We start from the raw sequence: 15242 nt of genomic DNA on the forward strand, positions 1-15242 counted from the left end.
GGCGGATGGCACGGGCCGGCAGGGCGTGCTGGCCGGCCACGCGCGGGGCCGAGCTGAGCACCTCGATCGCGCGAGGACGACGTACGGCGGCGGAGACGGCGGGGCTCGACGATGAGGCCGCCGGGCGCGCGGGAAGCGGTCGACGGAGGGGGCTCGGGTGCGGGCAGAGACGGGGCCGGGCGGATGGCACGGCCGGGCGGGGGTAGAAGACGACGGCGGCGCGGCAGAGACGAGCTCGATGTACGGCCGGGCGGGGCTGGGGCGACGGAGGCGAGATCGAAGATGGCGGTGGCGGCGGCGATGATCGACGTGTAGATCGAAAGGTAGAAGATGAAACCGTTCGATATATATAGGCCGGGACCCTTTAGTCCCGGCTAGTAACACCAACCGGGACTAAAAACCCTTTAGTCCCGGCTTGTATTACCAGCCGGGACTAAAGGCCCAACCCTTTAGTCCCGGTTCGCCTTACAAGCCGGGACTAAAGGGTTTTTAGTCCCGGTTGGTATTACTAGCCGGGACTAAAAGTATTTTGGGTGGGCACCGAAATTGCCACTCACCTTTTAGTCCCGGTTCTTGGTCTGGGCCGGGACTGAAGGCACCGAAAATTTTGGCAACCCGCCAGCGTAATTGGAAAGACCTGGGATTTTGATTTTGTTTAATACTAGGTTAATCAATTAATTCCATAGCAACTTCAATACTTTGCAATATTTATTTTAAAAAATTCTATTGATTAACTAATTATTTATTGTAAATAGGAAAATTTTGTAACCTATAGTTTTTAATTTCTTTTATGAATATAGAATATAAATGTTACTAATACTAAGTATTTTGTTAATGCAAAAATATATTTGTAACTTAAAATTAATAAAACTAATATTATTCGATAGGAAATTTATTATCACATTATTGTAACGTCAATGTTTCAATTTTTTCTCGGTTTTTGACCAAAATTGACAGGAAATTTTTGTTAAACCTATAAAAATAAAGAAAATATAGTATTTTTTGTTGTACAACTTTTTCAAATGAAAAAATGGCCTATATAAGGATTGTTGTTTTTTCAATTCGACCAAAATTAACAAACTTGGTATTCAAAACTTTTCAATTCGAAGTCATTTAGAGTCCATAATACTAGGGTCAAAGTGTTGTTTTTTCATTTGACCAAATTTGACTTGGTCAAACTTGCTCAAATGAGACACTAAATGACCTCAGATGAAAAAACTCTGAATACCAAGTTTGATCATCTCAGCAAGATCTACAATTGTTACATAGATCATTTTCCCATTTGAGAAATTTTTATCAAACACTAGTCACAATTTTCCTTATCTCTTATAGACTTTCTAAAACTATGTCACACACTTGTGAAAATTGAACTACATTTTGTTCAAGCTTTCTCAAATGAAAAAATGGTCTATATAAGGATTGTAGATATTGATGATATGAACAAACTTGGTATTCAAAACTTTTCAATTTTAGACAATCTAGGGTTCCGAAAACTAGTTTGTAGGCGTCGAAATTTAAAAATCATAAATTTGAACCGTCCAAACTTTCTCAAATGGAAAGTTGACCAAAACAACAATTGTAGATCTTTTTGAGTTTAACAAACTTGGTATTCAAAACTTTTCAATTCGAAGTCATTTAGAGTCCATAATACTAGGGTCAAAGTGTTGTTTTTTCATTTGACCAAATTTGACTTGGTCAAACTTGCTCAAATGAGACACTAAATGACCTCAGATGAAAAAACTCTGAATACCAAGTTTGATCATCTCAGCAAGATCTACAATTGTTACATAGATCATTTTCCCATTTGAGAAATTTTTATCAAACACTAGTCACAATTTTCCTTATCTCTTATAGACTTTCTAAAACTATGTCACACACTTGTGAAAATTGAACTACATTTTGTTCAAGCTTTCTCAAATGAAAAAATGGTCTATATAAGGATTGTAGATATTGATGATATGAACAAACTTGGTATTCAAAACTTTTCAATTTTAGACAATCTAGGGTTCCGAAAACTAGTTTGTAGGCGTCGAAATTTAAAAATCATAAATTTGAACCGTCCAAACTTTCTTAAATGGAAAGTTGACCAAAACAACAATTGTAGATCTTTTTGAGTTTAACAAACTTGGTATTCAAAACTTTTCAATTTGAAGTCATTTAGAGTCCATAATACTAGGGTCAAAGTGTTGTTTTTTCATTTGACCAAATTTGACTTGGTCAAACTTGCTCAAATGAGACACTAAATGACCTCAGATGAAAAAACTCTGAATACCAAGTTTGATCATCTCAGCAAGATCTACAATTGTTACATAGATTATTTTCCCATTTGAGAAATTTTTATCAAACACTAGTCACAATTTTTCTTATCTCTTATAGACTTTCTAAAACTATGTCACACACTTGTGAAAATTGAACTACATTTTGTTCAAGCTTTCTCAAATGAAAAAATGGTCTATATAAGGATTGTAGATATTGATGATATGAACAAACTTGATATTCAAAACTTTTCAATTTTAGACAATCTAGGGTTCCGAAAACATATTACATAATATCCGTCTCTAAAACATAATATATTAAACATGCATCGTTGTATCATACGGGCACAACAGTGAATTTCTTCTTGACGTATGACCCTTGGTTATGATCTTGTCGTAACCATGGAGTGTCTTCATCATTTAACATGATGCTTGGATCTTTCTTCACTATGAAGGGTGGAATTCGGACATTTCTTTCGTAATCTTCTGACATGTCTGACTTGTCTTCAATTCCTACTATATTTATTTTCCCAGAAAGAATTATGTGGCGCTTTGGCTCATTGATCATTGAGTTGATGTCTTCGTTTTTTCCTCTCTTTGATTTTGTAGACATGTCTTTCACATAGAACACCTGACTCACATCGGCAGCAAGGACGAATGGTTCCTCTTTGTATCCAATATTGTTGAGGTCCACTGTTGTCATTCCATACTCTTTGTCGACTGTTACCCCTCCTCCGGTCAGCTTCACCCATTGGCACCGGAACAAAGGGACTTTAAAATTAGGTGCGTAGTCTAGTTCCCATATCTCTTCTATGCGGCCATAATATGTTTGTATATTCCCATTTGGATCTGTGCCATCTATGCGAACACCACTATTTTGATTGGTGCTCCTTTTATCTTGGGCAACTGTGTAAAATGTATTCCCATTTATCTCGTACCCTTGGTACGTGAGGATATGCCACGATGGCTGCCTAGTCAACAAATACAGTTGCTCATCAATATTGTCATCGCCTTGACATTCTTTTCGCAACCAACCACTGAAACTTTTCATGTGCTGACGCCTAATCCAAGCTTCAGTCTTCCCTGGAAACTTGGATCGTAAGAACTCCTTATGTATCTCGATGTACGGATACACCAATGACGAGTTCTGAAGAACTGTGTAGTGTGCTTTATTGAAATAATCGTCTTCCATGCCAATATATGTTTTCTTCCCTAAAGTTCCTTTACCACTGAGTCTCCCCTCATGTCGTGATTCGGGAACGCCAATCGGAGCAATGTCAGGAATAAAGTCAACACAGAACTCAATGACCTCCTCTGTTCCATAGCCCTGGGCGATGCTTCCTTCAGGCTTAGAACGGACTTTCACATATTTCTTCAAGACTCCCATAAACCTCTCGAAGGGGAACATGTTATGTAAGAACACAGGTCCAAGAATACTAATCTCCTTCACCAAATGAACTAGGATGTGTGTCATGATATTAAAGAAGGATGGAGGGAACACCAACTCAAAGCTGACAAGACATTGAACCACATCGTTCTGTAGAGTAGCTAGTTCCACTGGATTGATTGCCTTCTGAGAAATTGCATTGAGAAATGCACATAGCTTCACGGTGGCTAGACGTACATGTGGAGGTAGAATTCCTCTTAAAGCAACTGGAAGCAATTGCGTCATAAGCACGTGGCAGTCGTGGGACTTTAAGTTTAGGAATTTTTTATCTGGCACATTTATTATACCCTTTATATTGGAGGAGAATCCCGATGGGACCTTGATGCTGCTTAGACATTCAAACATGCTGTCCCTCTCTTCTTTGCTAAGCGTGTAGCTAGCAGGACTTAAGTAATGACGTCCATCACCTGTCTTCTCTGGATGAAGGTTGTCTCGTTCTTTCATGCACTGCAAGTCCTGGCGTGCTTCAAGTGAATCCTTTGGCTTCCCGTACACACCCATGAATCCTAACAGGTTCACACAAAGATTCTTTGTCAGGTGCATCACGTCGATTGCGTTGCGGACCTCTAGGACTTACCAATAGGGTAGCTCCCAAAAGATGGACTTCTTCTTCCACATGGGTGCATGTCCATTAGCATCTTTGGGAACAGATTCACTGCCTTGTCCCTTTCTAAATACTACTTTCACATCCTTGACCATTGCGAGTACATCTTCCCCGGTTCGGTTATGAGGCTTCTTCCGGTGGTCTGGCTTACCTTTAAAATGCTTCCCTTTCTTTCTTACTTGGTGGTTCAAAGGAAGGAATCGACGATGGCCAAGGTACACGACCTTTCGACATCTTTTCAAATATATACTGTCAAGGTCATCAAAACAATGTGTGCATGCATTATATCCTTTGTTTGTCTGACCTGAAAGATTACTTAAAGCAGGCCAATCATTGATGGTTACGAACAACATTGCTCGTAGGTCAAAGTGTTCTTGTTTGTACTCATCCCAGACACGTACACCTGGTTTGTTCCATAAAACTAGAAGTTCTTCAACTAATGGCTTCAGATATACATCAATATCGTTGCCAGGTTGCCTCGGACCTTGGATGAGGATCGGCATCATAATGAACTTCCGCTTCATGCATAACCATGGAGGAAGGTTGTAGATACATAGAGTAACTGGCCAAGTGCTATGACTAGTGCTCTGCTGTCCAAAAGGATTCATACCATCTGTACTTAAGGCGAACCTTAAGTTTCTAACCTCATTTGCAAACTCTGAAAATTCTCTATCTATCGCTCTCCACTGGGACCCATCAGCTGGGTGTCTCAGCATATTGTCTACCTTACGGTCTTCTTTATACCACCGCAACAACTTTGCGTGGTCTTTATTTCTGAACAAACGTTTTAAGCGTGGTATTATAGGAGCATACCACATAACCTTGGCAGGGATTTTCTTTCTAGGACGTTGTTCACCCTCGACGTCACCAGGATCATCGCGCCTGATCTTATACCGCGATGCTTTACATACCGGGCATTCATCCAAATTCTCGTATTCATTGCCATGGTAGAGGATACAGTCATTAGGACATGCATGTATCTTCTGGATTTTTAATCCCAAAGGGCAGACAACCTTTTTTGCTTCGTACGTAGTGGTGGGCAATTCATTTGGCTTCGGAAGCATCTTCTTTATGAGGTTTAATAAATTCCCAAATGCCTTATCGGATACACCATTCTTTGCCTTCCACTGTAGCAATTCCAGTGTTGTACCCAGCTTTTTTTGCCCCTCTTCGGCCATCGGGTATAGCAACTTCCTATGATCCTCAAGCATGCGCTCCAACTTAACTTTCTCTTTTTCACTTTCCCATTCTTGTTGTGCATCACGAATGGCATCGCCAAGAGCATCACCGAGATCATCTTCTACCGCTACCTCTTCTTCATCTCCCCCCATTGTAGTATCATCAAAGGCACCATACTGAGCAATAATGTCATAAATGTCTAAATCTTCTCCTTCACCTTCTTCCATCATGACCCCGCTTTCTCCATGCTTAGTCCAACATATATAGTTTGACATGAAACCTGACTTAAGCAAATGTGAATGAAGACTCATTGAGCTTGAATATTCCTTTAAATTCTTACATAGGGCACATGGACAGCATATGAAACCATCCCGCTTATTTGCCTCGGCCACACCTAAGAAATAGTGCAAGCCCTCTATAAAGTCTTGGGAGCGACGATCGGCATTGTACATCCAATGGCGTGACATAATCTGTATTACACGACAAATTATGAAAACCTTGAACATAATTAAGTATTTTATTACACAACATAAATGACACACACACGGTTGATTAATTAACTAAGCCTGGCTACAACGTAAGCAATCCCAACTATCACTAAACAAACTAAAACTACAATGCACTTCAGTAACATAATTATTTTGTGATCGTACGCAACTAAAACAGACAAATCATTCTTCTATTGAATATCAATAAGCTTCTCCTGCTGGCTCACTGCCTCATCAGCAGCATCCGCTACCTCAAGCGCACCCAAATTCTGCACGTATGTAGCATAATCTTCCTCCCAGTACCAACCATCGCATCCATTGCCCTCCCACTGAAATTAAAGCCAAAAAATATTTAGTCAAAAATATTCAAGAAAAGCAGGTCAATTAGCCATAATTATAAAATGCGTAAGAAACTCACATCGCGATCCGGGCACTTGTAGAAAACACGACCCTTGTTGGGTCCCTGTCTCTTGACTCGGTACTCCATCACAATCTTCTGCTTACACTTGCCGCAGATAATGAGAGGGAGTTCTGGCCTCAGTCGTTTCGCAACCGAACGAGAGGCCGAGGATCCAGTAACAGTTGTCATCTACTTTCTATACTTATTTTTGCAAACTAGTGTAAATTTCATATTTTCAAATATCCATCAAATTATAGCTCAAAAACATGTTTCAATAAATAACCATCCGTACTAGTTGATCTTGCTTACGTGATCATCTCGACGAGCATTTCTCCACCGGACGGCACCGTACTTGGCCAAGGAAGAGCTCTGATTCTACGAGAAAGGGAACACGGTCTTCCACGACCGTTGCCGCTCTCCCTCGTAGAATCAAAGCTCCTCCTTGACGTCCGTTACCGCTCGGCAGAGAACATGCTCGCCGACATGAACACGGTCCGCAAGTTCAACTAGTACGGATTTTCTACAATTTTCTAACAATTTTCTAAGTTTTTCATTTCATGGAAAAATTAATTCTAAGATCACGTAAGCCACCGGGGACGAGAATGGCGCGTGCTCCAGCGAGGACGAGCGAGGCGTGATTTTGATGAACTAATTTAACTTTTGTTTATCCAAACATATATGCAAATCATCATGTGATTTTGAGCTAAAAATGACATATAAAATCATAATAAAGTCCAACATATAAAGTTACACATGCATCTACATCGCAAAATGAGATAAGCTACTGATAAAACATAAGAGGATTAAGTTTGTTACCTCCAAAATCGAAGAGCAACACCAATGGAGGGGGAGAGTGCAAGAACAACAGCAAGCTGAAGAACAGAGACAGTGAGTTTGAATAATGGAATGGCTCGGGCTCGGGGAGGAAGAATTGAGCAGAATTATAGGCCGGGATAATTAGTCCCGGTTAGGGGTCCAAACCGGGACTAAATATTAATCTTTATTCCCGGGGCATAACCCAAACCGGGACTAAAAGCTTTAGTCCCGGCTGGTATTACCAACCGGGACTAAAGGTAAACCTTTAGTCCCGGTTGGTAATACCAGCCGGGACTAAAGATCCCTGCCCCGCGGACGACCGTTGGGCAGGGACCTTTAGTCCCGGTTGGTATTACCAACCGGGACTAAAGGGTCCTTTAGTCCCAGGGGCAAAAAATGCGAGGCTAATGCTAAATTGGGACATCGTTCTAAAGTCTGTTCTCTAGTAGTGCCGAGGCGCCGCTGCTCGCAAAGGCGGACCACTCTGCCCCGTCCATGCCGGCGGCGGTGAAGTGGAACAAGTACCCGTTCTTCTGCGCCGTGCTCGCCTCCATGACCTCCGTCCTCACAGGCTACAGTACCTACCCTCGCTCACTCCATTAGCATCTCTGCTGCATACACATATGCATGTAGTACGTGTGTACGTATGCTGAATTCCTCACCCACGCCACCATGTCTGTGATCGGCGGCAGACGTGGCGGTGATGAGCGGCGCGCAGATCTTCATGGCGGAGGACATCGGGGTGACCGACACGCAGATCGAGGTGCTCGCGGGGGTCATCAACATCTACTCGCTCATCGGCGCGCTGCTGGCGGGGTGGACCTCTGACCGGTACGGCCGGCGCCTCACCATCGTGCTCACCAATGTGTTCTTCCTCGTCGGCGCGCTCACCATGACGCTTGCCGGAGGGTTCGCCGCGCTCATGGTTGGCCGGTTCGTCGCCGGCATCGGTGTCGGGTACGCCTTCGTCATCGGCCCCGTCTACGCCGCCGAGATCGCGCCCGCATCATCCCGCGGTCTCCTCACCTGTCTCCCCGAGGTATTAACTGAACCCGATTATTCACACAAATTGAGTATTGAGCTAATGAATTCATTTGAGTTTTTTGTGCTTTATATGTTGCTTTCTTTCTTGTTGACCTTTCAAAAGATTTTTTGTGCTTCGGGGGCGATGCTGAGCTACGTGTCAAACCTTGTCTTCTCGGGCCTGCCAGTGCACCTGTCATGGCGGGTGATGTTCGGGGCGGGGGTGGTGCCCACGGTGTTCCTGGCAGCCGGTGTGCTCACCATGCCGGAGTCACCGCGGTGGCTAGCCATGAAGGGCCGGGTCGCCGAGGCGAAGGCTGTGCTCCACAAGACGTCGGACACGGCGGACGAGGCCGACCAGCGGCTGCTCGAGATCGAGGAAGTGGTCTCCAGCGGCAACAGAGGAAGCGTCGACGGCGGCGGCGGCAGCAGCGCCAGCGCGTGGAGGGAAGTGGCGACGAAGCCCGGCGTCCGCCGCGTGCTGGCCATGGTGCTGACGCTGCAGTTCTTCCAGCAGGCGTCGGGCATCGACATGATGGTCCTGTACGGCCCGCGGATCCTCGCCACGGCCGGCGTCACGTCGAGCACCCTGATCCTGAGCCTCAACATCCTCTTCGGCGTCGCCAAGGCGGCGCCCGTTCTCATCACCATGGTGCTAGCCGACCGCGTCGGCCGCCGCCCGCTCCTCCTCTTTAGCACGGGCGGCATGACGGCGTCGCTGCTGCTCCTGGGCGCCCTGTTCGCCGTGGGCACCAAGGACGACGCCGCTGTCGCCGCGGTGAGCGTGGCGGCCGCGGTGGCATACGTGGTGGCCTTTGCCCTCGGGTTCGGGCCCCTGGCGTGGGTGTACAGCTCAGAGATCCTGCCCCTCAGGCTGCGAGGGCAGGGCGCCGGGCTCGGCACCGCCATGAACCGGATCATGTGCGGCGTGGTCATCATGACCTTCATCTCGCTCTATCAGGCCATCACCATGGCGGGCGTCTTCTTCCTCTACGCCGCCATCGCCACCGCCGCGTTTGTCTTTGTCTACCTGTGCCTGCCGGAGACGAGGGGCCGCAGCCTCGAGTACATGGAGGAGCTCTTCCACACCAAGTGATTATTGTGGTGTGATCCAACCGCCAATTCAATTTAATTCAATATCATTGGAACCGCCACGGTTGGAACTCGTATTAAATTTGTATTATTGAGTACCAAAATCACCTCTTGAAGTAGAAGTGAATTCTCCTTTTCTTTAAGGCTTACTTTGGCAGCACGGGTGAATTAACCCCAGGAAAAGAGCCACGCCTGTTGATTTTTCCAGACATTTGATTCCCGCCACAATCCCTGGGGAGATGTCCATGCGGGGGGAGTTTTCCGTGAGACTGTTTGGCATCCCATTGTGAGGACTGAGGACTCACGAGAGCAAGAGTTCAGCTGATGCTGATTGGTTTCTTTGGTGCTGCTTGTCACCATTGAAGAATTGAAAACAATATCTCAAAAAATCATAAAAAATCAAGAAAAACAGAAAAAGTTAAATAATATAAGAAATTCACCACAGATCAAGGTTAGAACCACAGAATCATGAAAATCTCCAGAATAAGTCTCTATACAAATACATATATATTTCAAATCTGAAATCATGTCTAACTGTCATCTGAAATCTAGTGAAAGCCAAGTTGAATAAGTCTCTATACAAATACATAAATATTTCAAATCTGACATCATGTCTAACTATCATCTAAAATCTAGTGAAAGCCAAGTCACTGCTCTGCTCTACTGCAGGCACTGAACCTCGGTACGTCTTAGAAAATTGAAAACAATGTCTTAGAAAATTAAGAAACAACAGAATTTTTCATCACCAAATCATAGATCATCTCCATCCAGATATCCAAGACATATATGAAAAAAAATTATGGTTCAACTCCTTTCATAAGTAGTGTTCGAGAGAAAAAAAGAACTTATTTGCATAAGCTTCTCACATAGGCACTGCAGCTAGTAAAAACATTTTTCTTCTCAAATCATGCATTTGCTTCCACACCAAAAACCCTGCAGGTAAACAAAGAAAAACATTAGTAGCTTAGAGACATACCTAATATAAACTAATCTAGTGCTGCTAGAATACATCAACTTCAATCAAGGGTAAACATGTGGCATGCCATAGCAAATATTGTCATTACTACGCACAATAGTATTCATAGGTAAAATAGCTTGCAGCTAAAAGACTAATTCATAGGTAAGGGCTCACAGTACTAAAGTATCCACCTATCTACGTCATCACAGTACTAGAGTATCCACCTTTCGTCTTCGTCTCTTCCAGTTTACTAGGCGTCTTCTTCAATGGGAGAATGTTTTGGGGAAGAGATATACAGCAAACATGCTAAAATAATGGCGTGCCAGGTGCCAGCCATGCATGAATGGTTCTGCTAGCCTAAAATAAAGATCAGACAAACTGTGCACATGTTATGACCGCCATCCCCTACAGCCGTCGTAGCCCAGCTAAGGGCTAGGAGGGAAGCCGGCCATCAAAGGGTTATGGCCCATATAATTGTCGCAATTATAGTGTTGCTAGAGGGTTATTTTATAATTATCGCTATTAGAGAGACCTATAAATATTTGTAAGACTCTATTTGGGAGATTAAGCAGAAACATACTATTGTTTCCGGCTTCCTCAGGGAGCCGGGAGAAACCCTAGCCGCCTCCTCTTTCTCTCTCTCGGCAGTTGCAGCCACGGCGCCCTCGCGCCGTCCTCGCCCACGTCCAGCCATCTCGCATCCGTACAACTTGCGTAGCCGCTCCGGTAGGGATCCTAGCCCTATCAACCTGGTATCAGCATTGCCTGGTTCGATGACGACTGCTCCTCCGAGTTCCTCCATCCCGGTGACCACTTCGCCGCCGACCGCTGCGTCGTCGGAGTTGTCGGAGGCGTCCCCCGCCTCTGCCCAGCCCCTGACGTTGGAGTCGCTGGGGGCCAAGGTTGATCTGATCGCCAACGCGGTGGTCTCCATGCAGACGGCGTGGGCCGGCCTGCTCCAGGCGCCTCCACCGCCGCCGTTTCCCGCACCACCACTGCCTCAGCCACCGGTGCCCATGGCACCGATCCCGACTGCGCCAGCGACTTCCTACCCCTACGGCATGCCGTCGACGGGGGCCGGAGTTCCGCTCCATCTGTTGCAATGGCCGGCCTCGCCGTCACCGCTGCCTGATTGGCTGCAGCCACCCGTGACGGCGTCTGCTCCGCTCTACTCGATGGCCACGTCGACAACCCCATCAACCTCCACGACGATCGCGACAACAGCGGTTCCCACCCTGCCTTCCGCCGGCGGTCCTCTCTCTAGGGGGGTGGACAGCTCGCTGTTCTTCGGGGCGCCCTCTTCCTCGGGCGGCCAGCAGCAGAGGGGTTTTGACCCGGGCCTTGGTGCTGCCCTCGCGAGCGCTCAGGCGGGGTCCAAATTCTACAAATTGGAGTTTCCTACGTACGACGGCTCGGCAGACCCCCTGAATTGGATGAACCAGTGCGAGCAGTTCTTCCGCGGTCAGCAGACGCTCGCATCCGCGCGCACATGGCTCGCGTCCTACCATCTTCGAGGTGCTGCCCAGACATGGTACTACGCCCTGGAGCAGGACGAGGGCATGCCCCCTTGGGAGCGTTTCCGCGAGTTATGTTCGCTCCGCTTCAGGCCTCCTGTTCTGGGCACACGGTTGGCGGAGCTTGCCCGCCTTCCTTTTGGTTCTTCCGTGCAGGATTACTCGGAGCGCTACAATGCCATCCTGTGCCACGCACGCAACCTCTCCGCTCGCCAAAAGGCGGAGTTGTACGTTGGCGGGCTGCCGGACCAGCTCCGCAAGCAGGTTCAGCTATGCGCACCGCCCGACCTCCAAACCGCCATGTACTTGGCACGGGCGTTCGAGGATTGCGTATCTCCACCTGCCCCGCAGCCTCAGGGCGCCCGGCCGCCCCTACGGTCAACCTGGCCTCCGCAGCAGCGAACGCCGAGCGCGGGTCCTCCACCTACAGCCGCCGCTACTACACCGACCCCGGCGGCGCCCACTTTTCGTCGGCTCTCTCCGGCCGAATAGCAGGAGCGCCGCCGCCAGGGGCTGTGCTTCAACTGTGACGAGCCTTACGTACGCGGGCACGTGTGCAAGCGCCTCTTCTACCTGGAGGTCGACGACTACATCGTGGAGACTCCCGTGGAGGCAACCGAGGACACCCCTTCCAGCGAGTTAGCCGGCCCGGAGATGGCTGCCACTAACGCCCTCGTGGTCTCCCTCCAGGCTGTTGCAGGGATTCGGGCCGCCAACTCCATGCTGCTGCCCGTCGTCATCAAGGGCGAACGCTTCCTGGCCCTCCTTGACACGGGCTCCACCCATAACTTCGTGTCGGGGGAGACCATGCGCCGACTGGGGCTCGTTCCTGCGGGCGGGGAGTGCCTGCGGATCATGGTGGCCAATGGCGACCGCATGCCTTGTGAGGGCATCGCGCGCAACGTGCCCATTCGCATCTACGACGAGGACTTCGCCATCACGTGTGTCGGCCTCAACTTGGGCGGATTTGACTTCATCCTCAGCTTTGACTTCATCCGCACCTTAGGCCCCATACTATGGGACTGCGAGGCCCTCACCCTATCATTTTGGCGTGACGGCCGCCGCGTCACCTGGCAGGGAGTGGCCGGGGAGGTTGCACCCTCTCCAGCCCCCTCGGCACAGCTGCTAGCCATAGCTGCCTCTGACCCACGGCAGCCGCTGCTGGACGTCGTCCTCCAGCAGCACGCCGTCGTCTTCACCGAACCGATGGGCCTTCCGCCGGCGCGAGCATACGACCACCGCATCCACTTGCTACCGGGCACCGCACCGGTGGCGGTGTGCCCTTACCGCTATCCCCAGCTACAGAAGGATGAGCTGGAGTGGCAGTGCGTGGCCATGCTCAACCAAGGGATCATCCGCCCGACCACTTCGCCTTTCTCGGCGCCCGTCTTGCTGGTGCGCAAGGCGGACCAGTCGTGGCGCTTCTGCATTGACTACCGCGCCCTCAACGCCAAGACGTCCAAGGACAAGTTCCCGATTCCAGTGGTCGATGAGCTCCTCAATGAGCTCCATGGAGCTCGCTTTTTCACAAAGCTGGACCTACGCTCGGGGTATCATCAGGTGCGGATGCATCCCGACGACATCGCCAAGACGGCGTTCCGCACTCACCACGGCCACTTCGAGTTTCTGGTGATGCCTTTCGGGCTTTCTAATGCCTCGGCCACCTTCCAGGCCTTGATGAACGATGTGCTTCACGACTACCTCCGGAGGTTTGTGCTCGTTTTCTTCGATGATATCCTCATCTACAGCTCGTCGTGGTCCGAGCATCTTCAGCACATCAACATCGTCCTCAGCGCCCTGCGGGCGCACCATCTTCACTTGAAGCGCTCCAAGTGCTCGTTTGGGGTGCCATCCGTGACCTATCTTGGCCATGTCATCGCCGAGGGCGGTGTCGCCATGGACGCCGACAAGGTCGACGCGGTGGCGGCGTGGCCTCTACCTCGCTCGGCCTGGGGCCTTCGCGGCTTCTTGGGCTTGGCAGGATACTACAGGAAGTTCATCTGCTACTTCGGCATCATCGCGGCCCCGCTCACGCGTCTCTTGCGGCGAGACGCGTTCGTGTGGGACGACGACGCGATGACGGCTTTCGAGGCGCTCAAGCGCGCCTTGACGACGGGGCCCGTGCTTCAGATGCTGGATTTCGACGCTACTTTCGTGGTTGACTGTGATGCATCGGGCGCGGGGTTCGGCGCCGTCCTCCACCAGGCCGCGGGACCCCTCGCCTACTTCAGCAGGCCATTTGCAGCTCACCACCTCAAGCTCGGGGCCTACGAACGCGAGCTCATCGGCTTGGTGCAAGCTGTGCGCCACTGGCGTCCGTATTTGTGGGGGCGCCCCTTCCTGGTTCGCACTGACCACTACAGTCTCAAATTTTTGCTTGATCAGCGTTTGTCTACCGTCCCATAGCACCAATGGATCAGCAAACTTTTTGGCTTCGACTTCACCGTGGAGTACCGCCCGGGCCGCCTCAACACCGTGGCGGACGCTCTGTCACGCCACGACAGTGAGGCGGGGGCGCCTATACCTTCGACGGACGCACTCGGGGCAGCGGTGACTGTGTCCGGGCCTTCGTTTGACCTCATCGACGCCATCAGGCGCGCTACAGCCGCGGTGCCGGATGGCCAGCGGCTGCTACAGCAGCTCTAGGACGGGGAGCTCGCGGAGCCGTGGCGCTTGAACAGCGGCCTCCTCCTACACGGGTCTCGCATCTTCGTGCCGGATCACGGGGACCTCCGCCACCAGGTTCTCCTGCTGGCTCATGCCGCCGGCCATGAGGGGACCCAGAAGACGCTGCACCGCCTCCGTGCCGAGTTCTACATTCCACGGGACAGGGCACTGGTGCGAGACTTGGTGCGTTCCTGCACCACGTGCCAGCGCAACAAGACGGAGGCGTTGCAGTCAGCGGGACTGCTGCAGCCCCTCGACGTGCCCTCCCAAGTTTGGGCGGACATTTCGATCGACTTCATCGAGGGGCTGCCCAAAGTCGCCGGCAAGTCGGTTATCCTCACCGTCGTCGACCGTTTCTCTAATTACACGCACTTCATCGCGCTCGGGCACCCCTACACGGCCGCGTCGATCGCCCGTGCTTTCTTCGACGGCATTGTACGGCTCCACGGGTTTCCCCTCTCCATCGTCAGTGACCGGGACCCCATGTTCACCGGCCACGTGTGGCGGGACCTTTTCCAGATGGCGGGCGTCAAGCTCCGCATGAGCACCGCCTTCCACCCTCAGTCGGACGGCCAGTCGGAGGTGGTCAACAAGGTGATTGCCATGTATTTGCGCTGTGTTACAGGTGACCGGCCTCGGGCATGGGTGGACTGGCTGTCATGGGTGGAGTATTGCTACAATACTTCTTTCCATACCGCCCTCCGCGCCACGCCTTTCGAGGTCATCTACGGTCGACCACCGCCGCCCATATTGCCGTACCAGCCGGGAACGGCTCGTACCGAGGCCGCCGACGCCATAC

At 49.7% G+C, this 15242-nt stretch overlaps 1 protein-coding gene across 1 annotated transcript; it reads left to right on the plus strand.

Annotated features, from left to right (window-relative positions):
- Positions 1–7646: 7646 nt before the first annotated feature.
- On the plus strand, positions 7647–9474 carry LOC136505546 (polyol transporter 5-like). The gene is made up of 3 exons (XM_066500723.1): positions 7647–7766; positions 7882–8228; positions 8337–9474. Exons 1-3 carry the CDS (start codon positions 7685–7687, stop codon positions 9306–9308), a joined length of 1401 nt encoding a protein of 466 aa, XP_066356820.1. The 5' UTR covers positions 7647–7684; the 3' UTR covers positions 9309–9474.
- Positions 9475–15242: the final 5768 nt, after the last annotated feature.

The sequence above is a fragment of the Miscanthus floridulus genome, chromosome 14, assembly GCF_019320115.1.
Source record: "Miscanthus floridulus cultivar M001 chromosome 14, ASM1932011v1, whole genome shotgun sequence".
In the NCBI taxonomy this organism is placed as follows: domain Eukaryota; kingdom Viridiplantae; phylum Streptophyta; class Magnoliopsida; order Poales; family Poaceae; genus Miscanthus; species Miscanthus floridulus.

Excerpts from the sequence above, each read along its gene's own strand:
- LOC136505546 (XM_066500723.1), top strand. The coding sequence starts at position 7,685 with ATGCCGGCGGCGGTGAAGTGGAACAAGTACCCGTTCTTCTGCGCCGTG. Across the intron at positions 7,767-7,881 it reads CTCCGTCCTCACAGGCTACA|ACGTGGCGGTGATGAGCGGC; the intron begins GTACCTACCCTC and ends GATCGGCGGCAG. Across the intron at positions 8,229-8,336 it reads TCCTCACCTGTCTCCCCGAG|ATTTTTTGTGCTTCGGGGGC; the intron begins GTATTAACTGAA and ends ACCTTTCAAAAG.